The sequence below is a fragment of the Myotis yumanensis genome, unplaced genomic scaffold, assembly GCF_028538775.1.
Source record: "Myotis yumanensis isolate MYYU_CA2020_CCGP unplaced genomic scaffold, mMyoYum1.0.hap1 SCAF_3, whole genome shotgun sequence".
Classification (NCBI taxonomy): domain Eukaryota; kingdom Metazoa; phylum Chordata; class Mammalia; order Chiroptera; family Vespertilionidae; genus Myotis; species Myotis yumanensis.
Genome location: NW_027223754.1, coordinates 171,138,264 through 171,163,426, shown reverse-complemented (window position 1 = coordinate 171,163,426; position 25,163 = coordinate 171,138,264). Strand labels below are relative to the sequence as shown.

Here is a 25,163-nt window from a genome sequence, read left to right as displayed (position 1 = left end):
ATGGTAAAGATATTAACAATCAAACTGGAAAAGCTAAAGAGGAAGGATGCTGGCAGGTAAAATCTAGGACCCTGCTCTGGACAGAACAGCTCCCCTTTCATCTACAGTTATATTTTGGGTTTCCCCCATATTTTAAAATGGGATACTTCCATAGACATTTAATATCATCTAACATTTTCCTGATCTAGTCCAAAATGTCAGGAGCATTATATGCAGCCCTTTACACACTAATTATAGTTAGTATCCAAGTTAATATGCAAAAATGCCAACAATTATGTCAACATAATAAGGATATCTAACCTTTACTCTGCAATTACTTTTCTCATCTTTTCTAATTATAGTATTAAAAATAATCTGACCAGAGTCTAAGCCCTGCATTAGTTTTCAAATCAATTCTTAATAACCATCTCAAAGATGTTAAGTACATATCTTCCATGTAAAAATGATTTTATAAAACAATGGCAAATTTTTCTAACATAATAAATTTCAATATAATCTGAAGTCAACAGTGACAGTTTTCAAACTACTGCCTATGTTCTAAGAAATAACTTTGTTATTCAACACTCATAAAATCTGAATCACGAGTCACATCAAATCAAATGTACTCCACAGATGACTATCACTTTACAGACCAAATACAAATTTAGGGAAAACACTATGATTTGCTTGGTTAGCTGATCCATAAGGAGTGCAATGATTCACTCCTCCTAAAAACAAAAGAGCTTCTTCAAACTATTCATGCTCCTCCACAATTAACCACACAATTTTCCAAGAGTCTTCAAATTACTGTACATTTACTTACCATTTTAAAAGTTCTTAATAACAAGATGGACCAATTTTTAAAATTAATTCTATTAATTTCCATAGCTATAATCAGGAACTACCTGTGGAAGTACAGGCTTAATGATAGATATTACTAGATAATTAAAGCTCTCTTTCTTGAGAAACAAAGTTAGATACTAACATAATTATATTCATCTCCCAACCTACCAATATTAACCTCCTTTATTTAACCTATAGAAATAATTCAGAACTGTTATAACTATCATGAAAAGCTTAGTACAAGCACTACACAAGATTATCGTTACAACTTAAAAAATATATTTTAATGCCACATTTGTTAAATAAACATTGCATAGAATGCAAGGAGAAATTTAAGATTCTGATGAAAGTAAAGGTCATTTGACATGGCTGACCATATCCCCTCCTTCTGAAAACATTATCTTCCCTCTGTTTCTATAACTACACTTTCCTGGGTTTCTTACTCCGTATTTAATTTTTCTTTCTCCTTTATTTCTTTCTTCTTCTTTATGGATGCTCTTTTTCTAACACCATTAAAAAAAAAAAAAAAAAGGTCTTTCTCAATTTTCGGTCCTAGGTTCTTTTTTCTCATGCTATGCAGTCTATTCTCTCCCTAATCTGTCTTATCACTCACATGTCTTCAACTCGGTCATGTATACTGATAACTACCCAATAAATATTTTTAGCCCTGTTCTCTTTCCTAAGCTTAAGCCCCACATATCCGACTGCCTCATAAGGCTCCTCTCTCAGATTTTCTGCAGATACCTGAAATTAAATCTAGAAATGAACTATTACCTTACCCCAAACTTGCCCTTCTCCTGTTCCTCATGTCAGTGAGAAGTTCCACCATTTATTTACCCAACTCCTTAATTAAGCCAGAATCTGGAATTCATCTTTGCTTCTCCCCTCTCTACAACTCAACTTCCTATCTCCTACAACCATCTCCAAGCACCCAGTAAGTCCTATAAATTTCCTCCTAAACATATCTAGAATCCATTTGTTTCTCTTTCCCACTGATGTTATCCTTGTTGGGCCACTACTGTCTCTTGCCTTGACTACTGCAATGGCTTCCACAGCGGTTCTCAACCTGTGGGTCGCGACCCCTTTGGTGGTCGAACAACCCTTTCACGGGGGTCACCTAAGACCATCCTGCATATCAGATATTTACATTACGATTCATAGCAGTAGCAACATTACAGTTATGAAGTAGCAACAAAAATAATTTTATGGTTGGGTCACAACATGAGGAACTGTATTTAAAGGGCCAGAAGGTTGAGAACCACTGCACTAAATGGTCTGTCTGCCTCTAGTTAAGATTCAACAAACAAGTAAGCAGGACATTAAGACAATAAAATGCTGTATCGACTGCAGTTATCAACTATACACTGAATTGATGGCAAAAGAAAACAATTTAAACTGCTGAAAGAGCCAAGTATGAAGGTAACTTGGGTTTACATAAATTCTTTCATCAAATAAAACAGGAAAAATTAAACATACTCCATCCGACTAACAGATTCATGAAATGAAATTATATTAACATCCCTTAAAAAACAAGAAGTGGAAAACAGTTTAAAGCAGCCACAGAATCAGATAAATGATAAGGAGTCTTTGTGGTTCAGTTAAGCATTATCAATACCTACGTAAGACATAGGGACAGGCATTGAGAGTTTTTATTACCATTATTTACAATTATCATCTTTATTATTAAGAACAGTGCTCGTTTCCTTACATCATTTATCACCAAAAAGCCCTCTGGTTATATGACTACAAATGGCAAGGTAGGATTTAAACTGAAATATGATTCCAGGACCAATGGTACTACTGTCAAGATTAGTCCAGGGAAGGAAAGAGAAACATAACAAAATATTTCAATACACTGTGTAAATACAATCATTACATTTTGCATAGAACGCTTTAAGAGTAATTGAAACGGCATTCATTCTAGCCTAGGAATACAGGAGTGCTTCTCGAGAGAGATGATGCTTAAGCAATCATAAAGAACTAGAAAGAAGTTGTGGAGGACAGGAGAGTGCAAGGCAGAAGTTAACAGCATAATAAGACACATATAAGATGACAGTATCCTAAAAAAGACCATGATCATGCTGACACTCCAACCTTGAAAATAAACTTAGTCTTTAACTCTGGCAAATAGTAAAAAATGCTGCTTTAAAATGTTTCAGTTCTTAAGTGTATATGCACTGCTTACCACTATTACACTACCAGGGTACTTTCTCCTTTTTTTTTTTTTAACTTTTTGTTCATTGATATTTAGAGAGAGAGGGAGCAAAACATGGATTGGTTGTTCCATTTATTTATGCATTCATTAGTTGCTTCTTATATGTGCCCTGACTGGAGATCAAACCCACAACCTTGGTGTATCCCAAAGACGCTCTCATCAAATGAACTACCCAGCCAGAGCAGAAAACACTTTCTTATGCTCTGGTTTTGTTACCCCACTAGGATTCCATGTTTGACAATAGGGACTGTTAAACCCTACATAAATTATATTACCACATGTGTATTTGATGTTTTTAGCTAACATTTTTTGAGGACTTACTATATAGTAGGCATTGTGCCAAGTACTTTGCAAGAATTATCTCATCTAATCCTCACAACTCTATCAGGTAGGTGTTATCATCTCCATTTTACGAATGAAAAAACTGAGGCCCAAAAAGCTGAGTATCTTTCAGAAGGTCACACAGTCAGTAAGTGGTGAGATCAATATTTAAACCCAAAGAATGGAACTCCAGAGTCTAAACTCTTCACCACAATACTACATAATTATAGGGAATTATTAAATATTGAAGTTCTTTTTTCTTCTTTCCGTTATCATACTGAATACACATAAAAATTTAACATAGATACATATTTAAAAAAAATAAAACTGGATATATTTTCTTGCACTAAGAATATGTATAATGAAATCCTATACAAGGAAGGACAGCAAAATTAAAGTGAATTACCAAGGTATATTATACAAAAATGCTATGTAATCAAAGACATTAAGTTTATGGAAAATTGGCAACAAGGGAATAGTGACCAAATTTACAAACGAGATTCTCATAGATAATAGAACAGTCTTAAAAATTTTAACAAAAGTACAACTTGATGACATTATTAATTTATTTTGCATCTATAAATTGTACTGCTCATTACTCATCTAATCAGATTATGCACCTTTGGACCTTACCAGCCCTGGTCTTAAAAAACAGCAATGTGTCTAAGAAGATGGATGAGAAGAAAGATACAGTGAAGGAAGGAGGGAGAAAAGGCTTTTCAAGGGAGAGCTTCAAATCTCCCTGCCACTACACAAAACTCATTATCAACTCTTGCTTTGAAATGTGAAACTAAGAAGTCCAGTCACAACCCAGTAGTGCTGAACAGAAGAATCTGAGCTGTAGAAGGCTAAATGGATGGAACAAGGCAATGATTTTCAAAATAAGGGTTTGACAGCAAACACGTTAAGAAATAAAAATCAAGACAAATCCTAATAAATAAAATGTATGAGTGTAGGTGATCTGGCTGAAGGTATTGGCAGCCAATGAGACAATTCCAGGAGACCTCACGGTTCTTAGCAACACAATTAAAAACCCCTAGGCCCTTCTGAGGGAAGGTCAGCTATCTTCTACTCCAAGAAACTTACTTGATTCTACCTGGCAAACCCATCTACTCCTACTCCCTATTTCCTCACAGGAGGCTTCCAGAGCCAGCCCTGAATGAGCTATATGACTGAAGGAATGTATGGTTGTGTATGAATAAACAGAAGCAAGGACAAAAGTTGTTAACAGAGTAGTCATTTTGGACACAAGAGTTCATGAGGGGAGTGTTGGCCGAACAGAGAAGGGACACCATAAACAGAGACATACCCACACACTCACATGCCTATATACACACGCATGCCCACATACATGCATACTTGCAACCCTGCCTGCACACACGCGCATGCACACACAATAAAGGGAGGGGGGAGCCCTTGGGGAAAGTAGATCAGTGGAATGAACATCTCAGAACCATACCCAGCTCATCTTATCCTGAAAAAAACTATAGAGCAATTCTCAAATTTTAAGGTGTGTATGAATAATCTAGGGATCCTGTTAAAATTGAGGTTCTGACTTAGTAAGTCCTTGGTAGGGGCCAGAGAGTCTTCATTTCCTTTTTTTTTTATCTTTATTGTTGAGATTATTACAGATATCCCTCTTTTTCACCCCATAGCTCCCCACCACCCGGCTCCCACCCCACACCCTCGCCACCCTATTGTCTGTGTCCATAGGTTCTGCATACATGCATATAAGATCTCTGTCTAATCTCTTCCCACACACCCCCACACACCCTTCCCTCTGAGAACTGTCCGTCTGTTCCATTTCCATGCCCAATTCTATTCCATTCACCAGTTTACTCTGTTCATCAGATTTTTTATTCGACTTTTAGATTCACTTGATATGTATTCGTTGTCACTTTGTTTATAATTTTTCTATCTTTACCTTCTTCTTCTTCTTCTTCTTCTTAAAAATTACCCTTCAGCATTTCATATAATACTGGTTTGGTGGTGCTGAACTCCTTTATGTTTTCCTTATCTGTGAAGCTCTTTATCTGACCTTCAATTCTGAATGATAGCTTTGCTGGGTAAAGTAATCTTGGTTGTAGGTTCTTGCTATTCATCACTTTGAATATTTCTTGCCACTCCCTTCTGGCCTGCATAGTTTCTGTTGAGAAATCAGCTGACAGTCATATGGGTACTCCCTTGTAGGTAACTGACTGTTTTTCTCTTGCTACTTTTAAGATTCTCTCTTTGTCTTTTGCTCTTGGCATTTTAATTATGATGTGTCTTGGTGTGGTCCTCTTTGGATTCCTCATTTGGGGTTCTCTGCGCTTCCTGGACTTGTAAGTCTATTTCTTTCACCAGGTAGGGGAAATTTTCTGTCATTATTTCTTCAAATAGTTTTTCAATATCTTGCTCTCTCTCTTCTTCTGGAACCCCCATAAATCAGATGTTGGTACGCTTAAAGTTGTCCCAGAGGCTCCTTACACTAATTTCCTATTTTTGGATTCTTTTTTCTTTTTGCTCTTCCGGTTGGGTGTTTTTTGCTTCTTCATATTTCAAATCATTGACTTGATTCTTGGGATCCTCTAGTCCAGTGGTAGGCAAATGCGGCCCCTTGAGTGTGGCTCTTCCACAAAATACCACATGCCCACATGCAGGCGCACACGTACAGTGCGATTGAAACTTCGTGGCCACACTCAAGGGACCAAAGAGCTGCATGTGGCTCGCAAGCCGCAGTTTGCCGACCACTGCTCTAGTCTACTGTTGAGTCCCTGTATATTATTCTTTCAGTCAGTGTATGCTTAATTTCTGACTGTTCCTTTTCCAGTTTTTTGGCATTCTCGCTAAGATCCTTGAAGGTCTAAGTTCCTCGGAGGTTTCTAGAAGATTCTTGAGTAACTTTATAATTGTGGTTTTGAACTCTATATCCAGTAGTTTGCTTTCTTCCATTTCTTTCATTTGTGACATGCTTCTTTGTCTCTGCATTTTGGCTGCTTCCCTTTGTTTCTCTACATTGGGTAGCTGCTAAGTCTCCTTGAGTTGATAGTGTCCTTGTGTAGTAGGTGTCCTATAGGGCCCCGTGGCTCAGCCTCCCCAATCACCTCAAGGTGGACACTCTTGGTGCACCCCTTTGTGGGCTTTGTGCACAGTCTTGTTGTAGTTAAGCTTTGATTGCTGTTGCTATCACTGGGAGGAACTGACCTCCAGGCCAACTGGCTGTGGGGACAAGCTGTGACTACAGTGGGAGAACTGCTGTGCAGAAGACACCCTTATGGGGCAGGACTTGCTTCAGTGGGGCTTTGGTGCTCACTGAGTCTGCCCCTTGAGTGTGTCACTTATGGATGTGAAAAGTTGTAATCTGTTATGGTCTCACACTGACCATTGGGTACAGTGGCTCTTGGATCCCCAAGGAGGTACAAAGTCAGCTACTGCCTGGGGCCACCCAGAAGGAGCTAGAGAGAGATCTGCAGATTTCTCCTCTTTGCATCAGGTTTGGAAGTGCCCAGATGAGACCCAGCTGTGAAGCAAGACAGGCTGGAGCTGGTGCAGGCCTTGGGCTTTTTATTAACCCTTTGAGTGCCAACCGATATCCTAGGAACTATGCTAAAATTGCCAAGGCATTTTTGCTGATTTTTAAGTTTAGGAAAAAAATTATGAATCACAAGTAAATGAAGTTACATATTCAAAAACTTAAGGAAACCTTTGCTACATTTGTTTTCATCTTTGACATATATTGTTTGCTGATTGTATTATAAAATACTAGTAGAAAAAAAATTTGAACAAAACATATAATGTTAAAATAGAGGGACACCCTTCTCCAATATCTTCCACAAAATTGTCATCTTCACAGCAAGAATTGACATATTTAGCAATATCATCATCACTAATAAAAGCAGACTTAGAACTGGACGCCATTTTAAAGCTTTAGGGCTACAAAATCTGAGTAAACTTCATAAAATCGTAGTACCTGTAAGACAAGAGACGCGATCGCACTCCCTGTCACTCTAGGGGTTAACAGCTTTGGGGCTCCCTGACCCAGCTGCAGCTTTACAGGTTTTAGGTTGAGAAAGGACAGGCCTTTTATACGCAAAAGTCACTGCAAACAGCTTGGGTGGGTGGGTTTGTAAATTGGGTGGGGCAGGGACTCAGGGAATCTCCAGGGTGGAGCCAACAGAAATGTCTGCCAGTCACGCTGGTTTGGCTCAGTGGATAGAGCGTCAGCCTGCGGACTGAAGGGTCCCAGGTTGGATTCCGGTCAAGGGCATGTACCTTGGTTGCTGGCACGTCCCCAGTGGGGGGTGTGCAGGAGGCAGCTGATCAATGTTTCTCTCTCATCGATGTTTCTAACTCTCTATCCCTCTCTCTTCCTCTCTGTAAAAAATCAATAAAATATATTTTTTAAAAAAAAGAAATGTCTGCCAGTAAGCCCTGCACCAGGGAGGTCCCAGCACAGCAACAATGACCAATGTGAATACCTCCATCTGGAAGAAAGTCGCCCCTGTTTCTGCCCTGAAGCCAGACAGTCCAGTTTCTCCCCGTATCTGTCTGGGTCCCAGAGCCTCTCCCGGAACTGGAGCTCAGAGCAAGCGGGAGCTTGTGAATTCAGTTCACAGTGGTGGCCTTTTAATAGTAGTAGCTTGGTCTCTAGCAGCCTGTGTGTCATTCAGCCCCAACCCACACTGGTTTTTACAGCCCAGAGAGACTTCTTTCCCCAGCTCTGGGACCCTGGGCTGGGGGTCTGGTGTGGGACTGGGACTCCTTGCTCCTCCAGGCTGCCTCCAAAGAGGTGATCTCCCTCCCAATTAAAAAAGCAGCACACCCAGGTGCCAGACCAGCCCGTTCCATGCCTCCGCACCTCCTACCAGTCTGTGTGCTTTCTTCTTTACCTCTCTAGTTGTAGTACTTCCACTCAGCCAGCTTTCCCACGGTTCTTGATGATAGTTCTGTATTTTAGTTGTAATTTTGATGTGGTTGTGGGAGGCAGCAAGTACAGGCATTTACCTATGCCGCCATCTTGGTTCCCTCTTCTTTTTTTTTTAATGTTCTATTCATTTTAAAGGGAGAGAAAGGGAGGAGGAGAGATAGAAACATCGATCACGCCTCCTACTGGAGATCGAGCCCTCAATGTGTACATATGGCCTGAACTGGAATCAAACTGGTAACCTCTTAGGGCTTGGGATGATGCTCAAACAACTGAGTCACAGTGGCCAGGGCAAGATCTTCATTTCTAAAGGACACCCAGGTGATGCCAATACCACTGTTCTTTGGACCAACTTCAACAGCTAGGGCCTACAGAACAATATGTCCCAACATGTTCTGGTCAAGTAAGTAAGGTTGAGAACACTCAAATAAAACAAGTTGTTCTTCTAAAAAACTTTTATTAAACTCCATGAAAATTACATACAATATTTTCAAACTTTCTTGACTTCTTGTTTTCAAAGAGCATTCCCTAGGATTAGTGTCTGTGAAACACACTGGAGCATAGAGGATCAGGCAAGGTGAAAGCAGTCAGGGGAAGTCAGAGAAGGCCACCAATTTGGAAGTCTCCTCCTTTCCCCCATTCTTCCAAACAGATACCTCAACTTCCACTTTTAAATGCTAATATCTATGTGTAAAAAGAAAGAAAAGAAACACATTAAACACAACAAAATAGCTATCTCTGGCTGGAGATATTATGTTATGACTAAGGGCCCTGCGCACGATTTCGTGCACCTTGAAAGGAACTGTGGGCCATGAGGCTGTGGTGGGCACAGGGGTGGGTCTCAGCCCATCCTCCGCGCTCCCGCCCGGCCTCTCCCGCCTCAGCCCCCCAGTCCCGTCTGCCAGCAATGCCACTGCTGCCACTCCCATGCACTGACGGCGCTGGTCCCATTCACACCTGCTGACAGCGCAATTGGGGCCAGCACCAGCAGTGGGTGGAAGTGGGACCGGTACCATCAGTGGGTGCGAGCAGTGGCTGCTGCCCCGATTGCCCCTCAGGAGCAGGGGGAGATAGAGAAGCGCTCAGGGGCGATCAAGGCTGGCAGCTGACACTCACACCAACAGTGCCGAGCAATCAGGACCATCACTGGGCACCAGCAGCAGGTGGAAGCGGCAGCTCTGATGCTGGCAGCGGGTGCGAGCAGGATCGTTGCTGGCAGCAGATGTGAGAGGTGGCTGCCGGCCCCATTCACCCCACAGAAGCAGGGGGAGGTGGAGAAGCCCTGAGGGGCGATCGGGGCCGGCAACCGCAGCTTGCACCCGATGACAGACAGCACTGAGTGATTGGGGCCGGTGCCAGGTACCAGCAGCGGGTGCGAGCGCCGGGCAGGACCGTGGCACGTGAGGGCAAAGGATTTTCAGTAACCACCAGAGGCTCACCCCAATGACAGCATCCGGTGCCCCGCCTTGGCCTGGCGGCCCCCGCTCACCTGCTCTACCATCCCGCTGCGGCTGACGCCTGCCATGTTCTGCGTGCGCCCCCTCGTAGTCAGCGCATGTCATAGCAACCAGCTGTTCGGTTGTTCCACAGTTTGGTCTATTTGCATATTAGGCTTTTATTATATAGGATGGTGGGCATTCCTATTTTCCTCCTTATACTTCTTCATTCTCTTATTATCTTCAATGAGCATGTAATACTTTTGTAGTCAGAGTTATCTTAAAGAAAAAATGCTACCAACCATGCTCACTTTTATTTACATTCACATTTGAATGAATTACTTTATTCAGATTACTTTATTAAGCAGAAAAGATTTTCTAGCAAAGAGAGCTACTAGAGAAGAAAATAAAGAAATAAGAACATTTTTTAAATGTTAAAATTAATTTTAGAGAGAGAGGAAGGGAAAGGATAGAGACACAGAAACATAGATTAGAAAGAAACATTGATTGGCTGCCTCCTGCACGCCCCATATGGGGATCGAGCCCACAACTTGGGCATGTGCACTGACCAGGAAAGGAACCATGTGCTCCTGGTTCATGGGTTGATGCTCAACGACTGAGCCACACCAGCCAGGCAGGAATCAGAACATTTTAGGCTAGAAATGAACATTGGTGAAGAGATTTGGGGCCTTAGGGGAACAAAAGATAAATAGCAAAAAGAGATGGAGAAAGACCAAAACAACTTTGCCTACTCTGCAAATGCACCTGGAGCTGTAAAAACTTTTTATCATACATGCACATTCATATATACATATATAATCAAATTGGTTATTAATTATACTATTAGTGATCCTTATTATTTATATCACACATAAAAGGGGAAATAATATTTACTGGGATTGTTCTAAGAAACACTACGATATTAAAGAATACAAGATACACAGCACAATAAATGCTACTATAAAATACATCAAAATGAAGTTTGTTAATATTTGTACTTCAACTACCCCAAGCCTAACAACAATAAAATGATCAAATAATTATGAATGGAATGTTAGCCAGCAATAAAAATTAATGAAAACATATATATTTGTTAACATAGGGAAAATAACTGACAGTACTTTGTTCTTCATTCATTATAATGCTAGCCCAGATTTTAACATAAGTTGTTATTATATTAGTTATAAATAATAGGTTTAGTGTTAGAAGTTATCAAGTTGTACACTAGATCTAGATATAACAAAATTTACAAGAAATCCTTATGAAGTTAACTTGCCAGCAAATTTAAATGCTACCATGGCTAGGTAATAAAAAGAACTGGAAATGCAAATACCTGAGTCTGACACTAGTTAGTGACCTCGAACAAATCACAATCTTTCCAGGCTTGTTTCTTACTTGTCAAAGGATGCGAGGCTAGAGCCATGAGTTCCAACAAATAGTAAAGACCAAACCCAGTAGATTGCTATGTTGCCTGGCAGTTCTCTAAGACAATACCACAACAAGAATACTCCAAACTGAGCTGAAAATCCTAACCAAGGAAGGTTTGCAAACAATAGTGGCCTCAACCCATTTCAAAAGTTTTAATGCAAACATCTGTTCCTGAAACCCCTCAGGATCTTCCCTCTGAAGACTATCTTACCCCTTTACCATTAAGGTTTCAAGTAATAAAAACTAGCCTGTCTCAAGAAATGACTAAACATTATGAAAGCTCTTGAAAAGTTCCCTCCAGCTCTTAAATTCTCTCAATCTCTCTCACACCCCTCAAAGAACTTATATACATATATGCATAAACAATGGACACAAACAATAGTGTGGTGAAGGCGGGGGTAAAGGCTGGGAGGAGGGAAGTAAAGGAGGAGTAAATATTATATTGGAGGACATCTGTAATACTGGCAGATTAAATTAAATTAAATTAAATGGGGGGTAGAGATTTTAACAAACATGAAAGTCAATAAACAAAGACATTGTAGGTGTTCAATATTTATTAAATGAATAATTTACAAAGTCATGACATTTTTATGCACTTGTAATACCAGTAAAATTACAACCTATAAAAGATGAATATTTAAGGTCAATGTGTCTTTCAAAACAAAACAAAAACTATGGTTTCATTAAATCCTTGAGTAAAACTTGATACCCCAGAGAGTGCTAATCTTTCTACCAAAGTATGCTGGCCCTGTATCTAATATTGAAGGAAAGAGGAGTAAGCAAAGAAACCTTTTACCCAAACAGGATTGTTTTATAAACCTGTTTATCAGAGATGGAAGGGTGAAAAGATCAACGAGTCAAAACAACCTCATTCTCAATCTGGGTTCTAACACTAAACTGTGATGAGATGACGATCTTCCTTTCCTCCATGTAGGGTGGTTTGATGAGCACAGTACAGCACTACATGAATGAAATTTAAAGATATTGCTTTTAATGAATTCCTACCCCCACCCCACAAATCACCAACAGTACAAAAAAATTAATTTGGCAATAATAAATTAGCATTCTTTAGCATTTTAAAATTTATTTTATTTTTTTTTAGAGAGAGAAAAACATTGATGTGATAGACAAACATCAATTGGTTGCTTCCGATACATGACCCAAAGACCAAACCCAAAACCTGGGTATGTGCCCTGACTGGGAATTGAACCCACAACCCTTCGGTGCCAGGGACGAAGCTCCAACCAACTGAGCCACACTGGCCAGGGCCATATATTATATGCTTACAAATACATACTTAACAGTAATGGCTACCATTTAGTGAACATTTACTATGTAAAAGCTACTGTGTAAAGAGCTTTGCAGAAATTAGCTCATTAAAGCTTCTCAGCAATGTTTTTTAAAGAAAAACAAAAAATATGAGTAGCATTGCCAATATAACCAATACGATAGCTGAAGAAATACAGATTAAATTTAATAATGTAGTATTATTACAAAATTATTTTATTCTCAAAAAAGGTGGTTTTGGGGATGAGTAAATACTGAATATATTTAAATTTAAGTCTCTAATATCCTATGTAAATTTGTCATCAGCAAGTAATAATTTTAGTCTTCTGAAATCTTCAATTATATAACAACTATTATTTTAAAAACAGTAGTTTCTTTTAAAAACATACACATCTACACACACATACATACATATATACATGTACAAAGAGATAAAGAGAAGGTTTTGCCTAGTAATGACGTGGCAGCTTCATTTGGCTAAAATTTCTTGAGACAAGTAATCCATCAAATTAGAAATTGGCCATGATATTAAAGCACATTTTAGCTTAAGTGTTTATTAATAATGGCCACAGCAATAACTGATTTCATACTTAATTTGAGCACAGGACTTCTCAAAAAACTAGGACTGTGTTGGAATATTAATTTAAATTCCTTCTATTTACTCCCTAGTGATATCTTCTTTGCTAGAATTCAAATTCTCAAAGAGCTGGAACTGAGTCTCTCATCCACAATTCTATAGTTCGGGCATAATTCTTGGCATATGGTAGGTATCTAATAAGCATTTATAGAATTACAGAATTTTTTTACTTCCATTTATTTCTGATAGTTCACACATGTATGCAGGAGTTCCTCTCCAAATTATAACTTATACAACCTGTTTCAAAATACCAACTTTTTTCAAAGCTTATTTAAAATAAATAAAACTTCCTTTTTAATACCTATGTTCCTCTTTTACCAAACCTTTATTGAACATATTACTTCCCAGGCACTTTGTCAAACATTTTCAAAAAAGATCATGAAAAACTCATATTTCCTTAGAAACTGATAGCTTAACAAGTGAGTAAATGCATGTATGTAACAGAACTATAGTATGCTAAATGATATAATAAAGGTAAACATCACATATTAATTTTGAGGGACTATTTGGATCCTAGAAAGAGAATATGGTTACTCTCATAACATTAACCAAAGAGCCATCCTCCCTTCTCTGATTAGCTTGTCCTCTGAGAAAAAATACTCAGCTTCCCGAGAAAGAATGAATCAGTGCTGGATTTATGAGAAAATGCTAAAGCGAGATGGAGTACAGAATGAGAGATATGCACAAAAGACACACAAAAGGAGGCAAGTTTGGGATGTGCCTAGGTAGGAGAATATCAGAGGAAATAGACACATGAGCTGGGTCTTTTTTTTTTCTCTCTCTCTCTCTCTTTCTTTTAAAATATATTTTTTATTGATATCATAGAGGAAAGGAAAGGGAAAGACAGATAGAAACATCAATGATGAGAGAGAATCACTGATCGGCTGCCTCCTGCACGCCCCCTACTGGGGATCGAGCCTGCAACCTGAGTATGTGCCCTTGACCAGAATTGAACTCGGGACCCTTCAAGTCCACAGGCTGACACTCTATTCACTGAGCCAAACCCGCTAGGGCATGAGCTGGGTCTTGAAGTATAGTTAACTAGGCAGGCAAAATGATAATGAAGTTCTAGAAAGATATCAGTGACTAATCCTGTTAGTCTATGAACAACTAGATGCAGTAAAAAGTACAAGATGAAGGAAAATTCCATTATTTTCTTAATGTCTATCTAATTTCTATACTTGTTAGGTGTCTGCTAATTTGTATTATTTATCTTAAAAGCAGTAAGTTCACAGATAAATGAAGATTAGTTCAATTTTAATAACTAAATTTAATTTGTTCCATTTTAATTTGTTAATTTAAAACTCAGTAGTTCAAAGAAATGCACTATATGAATTCTAAATTGTTTTTCAATTAAACAATTTCAAATACCATAAATCTCTATTTAGTTTTAGTATATTTTATTTTTTGCTAGATCCTCAATGTCAACCATCTTAACTTTAAAAGTTATTCAACAGCCCTAACCGGTTTGGCTCAGTGGATAGAGCATCGGCCTGAGGACTCAAGGGTCCCGGGTTCGATTCCGGTCAAGGGCATGTACCTTGGTTGCAGGCACATTCCCAGTGGGGAGTGTGCAGGAGGCAGCTGATTGATGTTTCTAACTCTCTATCCCTCTCCCTTCCTCCCTGTAAAAAATCAATAAAATATATTTAAAAATAAAAAATAAAAGTCATTCAACAGAGATCTTATAATTTAGTTGAGAAATATATTTTATAATATGCTGTACTCTTTCATGACTTCAGTAGTTAATTTCTCATTTTTAGCTGTATTATATAAATTTCAATAGTCTGGATAACAAGACCTAAATAAGTGGTGATAAGTGAGAGAATAAAAATAAAAAACATAAAACGTTCCAAAGTTGTTTCTTTAAAATGCTAAGGTACTCATGTATAACATCATCTTTGAAATAATGTTAAACCAAGAAACTAATATGTCAATTTTAAAAACAATAAACATAGCCCTAGCCAGCACTGCTCAGTGATTAGAGCGTCGGCCCTCAAACTGGAGGGTCTCAGGTGTGATTCCTGGTCAAGGGCAAGTACCTGGGTTGCAGGTTCGATCCCGATCCATGTGTCTCTCTCACATTGAGACCTCTCCTCCCCCTCCTTTTTTTCCCCCTCCCCTCTCCCTTTCACTCTCTGAAAATCAATGGAAAAAAATCCTCGGGTGAGGATTAACAAACAAACAAACAAAATGATAAAACTAAATATGTTCAAAAACTGAGAAGAAAATTGTATTTCCTATTTGTACACGTATGCTTTTCAAAGTATATATGACAAGTGGAAGAAAGAAAAAGAAATTTAGAAATATATGAAAAGAATCAAAATAAATACAGTAATAGAAAAGAAATAAGATACTACGTTCTTTAAGTGTATTCTACTTTAATCTTCAAAATAACCACATATTGTCTTATAACATTATTGTGCTATAAAAATACTACTGCCATGTTTAAGAATGAAGAAAGTACATCTAACTCTCAGTTACTAGTCTAACTGTAAAAATTGTGTTTTTAATCAATTAACACAGCTTCAAAATATAAAGTAAGCTGTAAAAGATAATGCTAAAACGAATATATACCAATAAATTGCAAACAAAACAGCTGATAATATTTTTGTTGTTAATCCTCACCTGAGAGCACTTTATCACGGATTTTCAGAGAGACTGGAAGGGAGGGAGAGAGAGAGAAACACTGACATGAGAGAGACACATCCATTGGCCACCTCCTGCAAGAGCACCGACCGGAAGGGGGATGGAAGGTGGGCCAGGATTCGAACCTGCAACCCAGGTATGTGCTCTTGACCTGAAATCGAACCAGAGACCCTTCGGTCTGTGGGCCGACACTCTAACCACTGAACAACACTGGCCAGGGGAGTCTGATAATGTTTAAAAATACAGACTTAAAAGTTATTGGAAAAGCAATGCTGGATATCAAATTGAATAGTCAAATTTAAAAAACAACACGTTAATTGAAAAAATTTAAATGCCTACAATGTTCCAGGAATTCTACTAGCTTCGGGGGATACCAAAGTGAGTAAGATAGTCCCCGCCTGGTAGAACAGATAAACCTCTAGACCAGCGGTTCTCAACCTGTGGGTCTCGACCCCTTTGGCGGTTGAACAACCCTTTCACAGGGGTCGCCTAAAACCATCCTGCATATCAGATATTTACATTACGATTCATAACAGTAGCAACATTACAGTTATGAAGTAGCAACAAAAATAATTTTATAGTTGGGTCACAACATGAGGAACTGTATTTAAAGAGCCAGAAGGTTGAGAACCACTGCTCTAGACCAGTGGTCGGCAAATTCATTAGTCAACAGAGCCAAATATCAATAGTACAACGAATGAAATTTCTTTTGAAAGCCAAATTTTTTAAACTTAAACTATATAGGTAGGTACACTGTTATTACCTTAATTGGGGTACTCCTAAGGCTTAGGAAGAGCCACACTCAAGGGGCCAAAGAGCCGCATGTGGCTCGCGAGCCGCAGTTTGCCGGCCACTGCTCTAGACAATAATACAATATGGTGATTCTCTAGGAATAATTACTATATATCCATTTAGAAAGACAGACTGAATCAATGATAGTTGGGAGTACCACCTGATCAAAATATTTCAGTGCTGATGCAGCATAGGAAAGGCTGGGATACACAGCAGAAAATGAAGCTAGGAAAGTAGCTTAGGAATAGATTATTATTGCCTGAAACATCAATCTTAGGAACTTAACCTTTGATTAGAAGTCACTGGAGAGTCCCTCTCTCTTATTTAATACAGGGACCAACATAATTACATAGTTTTCGAAAATTATACTGAAGATAACATTAGCAGCATTCTAGAGAAGAGATAAATTTGTCCAATAACTCATGAGAGATGATATGGGCTTCTACATAACCTGGCAAAAGGACAGATTTGAGAGAAAATCCAGAGAAAGACTGAACATAAGGGATGATAGCTTACCATCAAAGATGAGTCAATAATAGTTTCTAGCTCAGGTTTCAGAAAGTCTGTGCCACACACAAAGAGAAGAAGCCAAGTCTGGATAGGCAGAAATTGATTTCAGAGACATACAAGGAAAACTAGGGGAAAAGTGGCACTACAGATGGCAAGGAAGGAGAATTTCAATTCTTTTAAAAAAAGGTTACCAATACCAACTACTGCAAAGATGACATAGAAAGAAGACTTGAAATTAAGCCACTGAGTTTAACAACTAGGTCACATAGAGATCTTACTCAACAAAGGATAAAGGAAAGGAAAAGAATGCTGCTGAAATAAATCTGTTGTATGTAGAAACCCAAGTTAGTAAAACTCTAGACCAAACAGTTCATAAACTTTTTGGTCTCAGGATCGCTACACTCTCAAAAGTTAAAAGAACTTTTGTCTTATCTGTCAAGAAATAAAATAAACAGAAAAAATTTTAAATATACACTAGTGCATTTAAAAACTAACAAAAAGTACATCACACGTTGATATAAGTAACATTTTTGTGGAAAAAAACTATATTTTCCAAAACAATAATTTTGCATGAAGAGTGGCACTTTCATATTTTTGCAAACCTCTATTAGCTAACTTAACAGAAGTCATCTGGATTGTCATATCTACTTCTGCATTCAATTTGCTGTACTACCCTGTTTTGGTTCAAGAACATGAAGAAAATCTGGACTCTCAAAAATATGTAGTAGAAATAAGGGAGAAGTATTTTAATAGCCTTTCAGATAATAGTGAATATTCTTCTTTGATATTACATAAAAAACACACAAGTAGTTGTTTCTCAAAGATTAGCTGCATGTGAAATCTGAAACCACATCAAGGAAATTTTCATAGTGTTCCCTGAAAACACACTGGCTTATTTACAACTTTAAATGGATTATATCCATGCAAGTTTTGTAAAATCATACCCTGGTTATTGGAAAATGTTGGGTCACTGAGTTATGAAGATCGTCCAAATATTGACAAATTTCATGACAAACTATCATAAATTACATTAATTAATATTACCACATGATCTCATCTGTAAAGAATTCTAAGTTCTTAATATCACTGTAGTGGTTACAAGTTTTCAAAAACTGATTTTCTCCTGAAAGCTCAATTTTTATCATTGCCAACAAATACTATTGTTCATTTTTTAGAAAATATCTCTTAATATTCAAGTCTGAAACCATAATGTGCCAGGAATTCTTTCAAGTAAAAATGATGTTCTACAAAAAAAGGAGCTAGTTTTGCTTGCACCTCAACACAATTGCTTTCCCTTGAGTCAACCACTCTGCTATAAAGGAAAATGTGCTTTTATGTTCCAGTACTTCCTGGTTCATGAAACAGAATATTAAAAAAGACATGAGACTTCATTAAATTAGTAACTTTTACTGCTTCATCAAAGATATTAAGTGAGTCTGACGTTATTTTTACTGCATGTGCATGGTGGTGAAGATTACCGTGAAGGTAACAGTTTGGTGCCACTACTTTGATTCATGCTAAGGGGCCAGCAGTTTGACCCACCATTGCCTCTGCACCACCACTGCAAGTAACAACACAGTGAAAAAGGCAAATAACATCTTAGTATGATTACGAAAACAGTTTGGGCTTCACAGGCTTCCTAAAAGAGAATTCCAGGGTTCCTCAGATCACACTTTAAAAACCACTACCTAGACCAGTGATGACGAACCTTTTGAGCTCAGCGTGTCAGCATTTTGAAAAACCCTAACTTAACTCTGATGCCGTGTCACATATAGAAATTTTTTTATATTTGCAACCATAGTAAAACAAAGTCTTATATTTTTGATATTTATTTTATATATTTAAATGCCATTTAACAAAGAAAAATCAACCAAAAAAATAAATTCGCGTGTCACCTCTGACACACGTGTCACAGGTTCACCATCACTGACCTAGACTATCAAAACATAATCATTTTCAAAATTTCTCTGTAAACATTGAGCCCATGTAACTACTGTAACCCAAGATATAGGGAGGAAACCCAACTCCTCCTAGAACAACAGTGTGGTAGCTAGAAAGGGAGGCTCAGGTATTCTGCATTATCTAAAAAACGGACTGACTCAGATGGTCCTCAATTTTTTTCTCCCATTCCATCACCAAAAGTCTAGGAGAGTCTGTGCCAAACTTCAAATTACAAGACAGGAAGCAAGTATGGAAAGACAATAATGATACTGAAATGATTTTTATCAGATAACTGGTCTCTTTAAGGTTTTTTCAAAATGTGAATTTTATACAGCTTAATCCCATTCTATTTCAGAAGCTGAAATAATTCATTCTTTAAACCAACAGTCAGACCCTAACCACAACACTGTATTCAGTTAGAAACACTATTTTTCTTTACACGAGAAAATTTCACCTCTTCAGCATAAAAGAAAGATTTAATAATACTACCTCATGTACAGATTTGGTACAATTCAAAGTGTTTCTGATTTGATAAAATCATAAAATACAGAAGAAGCAAGAAACATCTATTTTGTTCACCACTGTATATCCAGTACCTAGCTCTGCCCTTGTATAAAATAAGATGTTCAATAAACATTGCTGAATGCTGGGTACTGAAGTGACTGAAATGAATAAGAACCCTGGTCACCAGACTCTTAGTACAACACCAGACTCTTAGTGCTCTTCCTACTATGTAAAATCTTTTTCATCATTCTCTCAAATAACATCTCAGGGAATCTAAAGGAGCTATTACAATTTACCTTCAGAAGATCATTATCTGTTCCACTTGAAATTACACTAGAAAGCCTCCTATGAATTAGATGTTTTATAGGTTCTCATTTAGATCACATTTCATCATTTTTTAAAACATATATTTTTATTGATTTCAGAGAGGAAGGGAGTGGGAGAGATAGAAACATCAATGATGAGAGAGAATCATTGATCGGCTGCCTCCTGCACACCAACTGGGGATTGAGCCCGCAACCCGGGCATGTGCCCTTGACCGGAATCAAACCTGGGACCCATCAGTCTGCAGGCTGATGCTCTATCCACTGAACCAAACCGGCTAGGGTGTCATCATCATTTTTTAATATTTGCTATCTGAATTAAGCAGTAATTTCCATTCCTATATGAAGTGACAGTAAGATACTAATCTAACTCAATCATCATACATTATACTATCCTCACACAGACACTATACTCAATACTTCATTTTCTGAGATGATTCATAATGGCTCTTAATTTCTTAGTTTCTCAGATTTATATTTGAGACATCTTGCGTTATAAGAAGTTGAGATATAAATATGAAGGAGCCCTAGCTGGTTTGTCTCAGTGGATAGAGCGTTGGTCTGTGGGCTGAAGGGTCCCGGGTTCCATTCTGATCAAGGGCACATGCCCGGGATGTGGGCTCGATCCCCAGTAGGGGGCGTGCAGGAGGCAGCCGATCAATGATTCTCTCTCATCATTGATGTTTCTCTCTCTCTCTCTCTCTCTCTCTCTCTCCCCCTTCCTCTCTGAAATCAATAAAAATATTTTTAAAATAAAAAATAAAATATGAAGAAGACTATGTAGTACTTTCAATAACAATGTCACCATAGCTTTTTCTTTTTAAACTTTTCCTATCATTTTGACATTTATCATTTTCGCTCACAAAAGCACAACGTAGAAAATCTCAGGTACTTGAACTATGTAGTTATTTAGCTTCTGGATTAAAAAAAGATTAATAAAATTTAAACTAATTAAGGCAAGCAAGTACAAACTAAAATCCAATCATAGAAATGGTTTAAATTTAAAGAATATAATTTATCAATTTAGGAATTGAAGCTACTTCAATCAAATCACATTTCATTTAAAATACTGCTGTAAACATAACCTCTTTTCATTCCATACAAACTTATTCTGCAGAAAAGCATGACCTACCAAGGATATAGCCAAAGGAAATGGTCTTCTGTTGTAATATAAGGGATTTGAACTAGACTTTTTTTTAACTAGATATTCTTTAAAGAAAATAAAATTGCCAGTGAAGACTTTATAGGGGACCATGGCCCCATCTTCTCTGGAGGTTTAGAAGAAAAGATGTTTCAAGGGTCTGGGATGGCTTACACTTGGCCTCCCATATATGGACCGAGACAGAATCAGTTCAAAGGTCAGTCTGACCCAAGGGATTCAAGCCGAGTCTGTCCTCTTGCAAACTAGTCATTAGCAATCTGCATCCTTCTGCTCTGCAGCTATCCAGCCCCTGCTTTGGTAATCACCAACCTTATCCTTGAAATTACCTTAACTGCTAATTAACATGTCAGTTGTAGAGAATTATTTCTTCCAACTACTGAAAACTTTTGCTTCTCCAGAGTGTTCTGCAGTCCTTTAATCCTGTTTTCTAACATTACCAGGAAGGGCAATATTTTGTGGTGCAATCAATATCTGCTCTATTAACAATGCCCTGCTCCATTGTTTTATCCAAACATGGATTCCACTCTGATTTTCAGAAATGAAGAAAATAACAGAAATTAGAGCTCTTAGAGCTCTTAATTTATAGCCAAAATCAAAAGAGAAGAGACAATTCAGAGGGGAAGGAAGAAGCTGAGAGGGTTGTAGTGTAGAACACTTACTTTTAGGAACAGAGTGTCCCTTAGACTTCTGGTGAGTTGCCCAGAGCCTCTTCAGTTTCAATCCAAATGAGAATGCTTCTCTGAGTCCTCCTCAAGTAATTCACTAAAAATTGGATCTACAAGAGCTCAGATGTACTGGTAAAAAATATCAGGGGGCCCCAAGGGGGCCTCAAGCCTCTTTTAAACTAGGCCCACTTCTCTGTCCTGGGCCAACTCCCCTGTGCACTATATTCCTTCTTTTTCCAGGTGCCAGGTATTCAGCCTGTTTCTTCTCTTCTGAGCTGCCACCACCTACTCTATTTCTCATGGTTCCTCTAATCCCAAGACTGGCTGTGGAGTAGGACACCAGCTTCCCCCCTTCCTTGCTGTCCCTGCAAATAAACATATAGGCTCTTCTAGTTTCAGTATTTTTCTAATGGCTACAAAGAAAATAGAGGGAACAACAAAAAGCAACAATTTCATACCAGAGATTAAGATTATAATAACCATCTCCACTTTAAAATTCCTGCCTCCAAAAACCAATTTTTCTGAAAATTGTCTATTGAGCATTTTTAAAAGTGGAAAGTACTAACATAGATATACAAACATAATCTGAACCAATTCCAACCTTATATAGATATAAAGATATAAAGATATTCTGCTTTTCAAAAATACTTAAATCACAGGTCCAAAAATAGTTACCACATTCATTTTAGCAAACAGGTACTTTTTTATTAGAATGTTCTGTTACATTCCCTTGAATTTTGTAAATTTTTGAAAATTTGCTTTTTAAAGGATATCATGGAAAATTTCATCCAATGAAAATGGGAATATGCGAAAAGCATACTATGATTTACAAAAAGACTTATGTCCAAAGCAGCCAGCTTCATTCACTGAGTAAATCTTAAAATGTTAAATTATTGCCAACCATTTCTGAATCTACATTTTAAAAATTTAAATAAAATATTCTAAATGGTGCTTAAAAATCTGAATAGCTCATTTTTAGAAATCTAATTTATACTGAATATATACATCTAAAGTCAATTTTGTGTTAGTGTTTTTTAAAACAACAGTATATCACATTAGTATGCTTATATTCTTGTGGTAATTTAGTTTGTAACAGATTCTGTGATATCAAAATACATGTTAACTCAATATCAAGCTATAAATCACAGGATTATAATAAATTAACTTAAAAACTACCTTCCTATAAAGGCGAAGGAACTCTGTAACTAAGTGCTGGCATATCAAGACTGTCACTGACTTGGAATTTCCTGGATGATTTTCTTTACCCAGTAAATGAACTTAAGTGTTTTTGTAAAAGACTCAATTGTTGCAAGCTTACAATAAAATAAAGACTAAAAATAGACAAGAGATCAAGTCATCTCGTTGGTACAGTCTAACAGATTGCCATTTGATCAAACTGAAGATATTCAGATACTTTCGGTAAAAATGTGTCCGTGACTGGGCTCATCTCCAACTACCTATTTATAAAAAAACACGAAGCAAAACCTTGATCTGACCCTTCCAGACGTCTGCATAAAAAAAAGGAAGTTAAATCTATTCTGTATTGTATAACCAAACAGTTTACTTTGAAGAACGACACTAAATTACATCTTTTGCTCCTAAAGAGGAGGTCTTCATGGTTTTTCTTTGGTTCCGACACACTAACACAACAATGCAGCCAACACTATTGCATCCGGAATGTGTGTGGGGTGGGGTGGGGTGGGGTGGGGTGCGGTGCGGGGGAGGGCATTACACCTAGTGACACCAATTGAATCCAAGTCGCTACTGCCTCCCTTCAATAATTTATTCCCTCTTGGCAGCAAAAGACGTTACGGCCTCTTCAATTACCCCTCACCGCAAGCCATGGCTGGGGTCGCGATCAATCTGACCCAATTCCTATCGCGGCCGCCCCCTCCTTCTGGCCTCCTCTCGCCGGGCCTGCGAGTGTCACGGAGGGGGCGCCGCCGCAGGGGCGTCCTCGGCGGGCGCCGCGACCCGGCCGGCCGGCGGGCGGCGCGCGGGGCAGGCGCGGGACTCACCGGGTGGAGGTGCCCTTCCGCACATCGCACATCATGCACTTGAAGGCCTCGGCGCTGTTCCGGAAGGTGCAGACGCTACAGTCCCAGTAGCCCTCGTCCGAGGACGGCTTCGGCTGCCGCTTCGGCCTGCGGGACACAAGCCGGACACGACGCCCCGCGGGGTCACCAGCAGGCCGCGCCCGGCGCCCCGGCCCGCGGCCGCCCGCCCCGCCCCGCCCCCTGCCCCAATTCCGCGACCCCGGCCCCGCGGGCCCGGCCGCCGCTCGGCTCGGAGGGGGAGGGGAGCCAGGAAGGGGGAGGGCGCGAGCGCGGTGCAGTCGCCGCTAACCCTGCCCGCCGCCGCGCCGCCCTGACACCCCGGGCTGCCGCCATCGCGGCTCCATTGTGGGGCGGCCGGCGCCGGCCCCTGGCGCGGAGCAGCGGCGTCGCCCCCGTTCTCGCCCCGCTGGCTGCCCGGGCGGCGAGCGAGGCGGCCGCCCGCAGCCGGGCGCGAGGGCCCCGCCGCCCGCCCGGTCCGGTCGGGGCCCGGGGGCCGGGCGCCGTTACCTGGTGGGGCTCTTCTTGTCTCCCATGGCTTGGCTACCGATGCTCGCCGAGAGTCGCCGCCGCGGCCGCGCTGTTTGTCAATACGGAGGAGAATAAGCCGGGCGGAAGCGGGCGGGGAGGAGGAGGGGGCGGGGAGGGCCGCAGCGCCGCGCTCCGAGCCGCCGCCGGATCCCACGCAGCCTCCAGCTGTCGGGGAAACTCCTGCCCGGGACACGTGACCCGCGCCCGCCAACCAGCGGCCGCGCCCGCGACTTCAAACGCGGCCAGCGCGGCCCGGCACCGCGGCGAGTTCGCGGGCGGGCGGCGTGGGGGTGACGCTGCGGCCTGGGCGCCGCCGCCCCGCCCGCTCCCCTCGCCCGCTCTCCCCGCCTCCACGAGGCATCCCGGGCGAGCGGGGGCCGCCACGCGCTCGCGAGCCTCTCTCCGCCCCGCGGGCTGGCGGGGGATGCTCGGTCCTCCCGGGGAGCTTGGTCCTGGCCGGGGCCGGTGTCTGGAGGTCCGCCCAGCTCGGGGCGGGCGGGGTGTCTGCGGGAGAACCGCTTTCCAGTCTTGGCCGCCTGGGCTCCTCGGACCCAGCCCGGAGGATGCCTGCGGGGGACGGGAGCCAACCTTGAGCGCTATGGCTGGGGCCTGAAAACACTGTCTGGTTTACCAAGTAGGGAATTTCGCGCTCAACTCAGAGGAAATGAAACCGTGGTTCACAGGAGGTTCGATGACTTCCTCTGCATTACATAATTAGAAGATAACAGCCAGGAATCTAACCCTGGTTTTAATTACACATGCGCTACTTTCGCTTCCCAGGCCTCCGCGGTAGCTTTACAAAATATTTTTAAAGTATTCATTAGTCCCTTTTAAAAAATAACGGTTTGGCTCAGTGGACAGAGCTTGGACTGCGGACTGAAGGGTCCTGGGTTCGATTCTAGTCGAGGGCACATTGCCTGGGTTGGGGGCTCAGATCGTGCAGGAGGGAGCCGATGGATGATTCTCTCTCATCATTGATG

General features: G+C 40.1%; 1 protein-coding gene across 6 annotated transcripts in view; it reads right to left on the bottom strand.

The window, feature by feature from the left end:
- Nucleotides 1–24,362, bottom strand: part of YAF2 (YY1 associated factor 2) — a 106,303-nt gene extending 81,941 nt beyond the window's left edge. For 2 of the 6 annotated variants that reach the window (XR_011470836.1, XM_070410411.1), the window contains exons 1-2: nucleotides 24,163–24,302; nucleotides 23,617–23,742 (exon numbers count right to left, since the gene is read on the bottom strand). Coding sequence is in view for 5 of the 6 variants with exons in the window: in XM_070410411.1 (XP_070266512.1) it covers nucleotides 23,617–23,742; nucleotides 24,163–24,188 (152 nt within the window). In the remaining variant the exon portion in view is untranslated. Of the gene's footprint in view, nucleotides 1–15,680; nucleotides 16,372–20,848; nucleotides 21,964–23,616; nucleotides 23,743–24,162 lie in introns of those variants that run through there. The other 4 variants (XM_070410415.1, XM_070410414.1, XM_070410413.1 and 1 more) reach the window with 4 other exon arrangements.
- Between the last annotated feature and the right edge of the window lie 801 nt (nucleotides 24,363–25,163).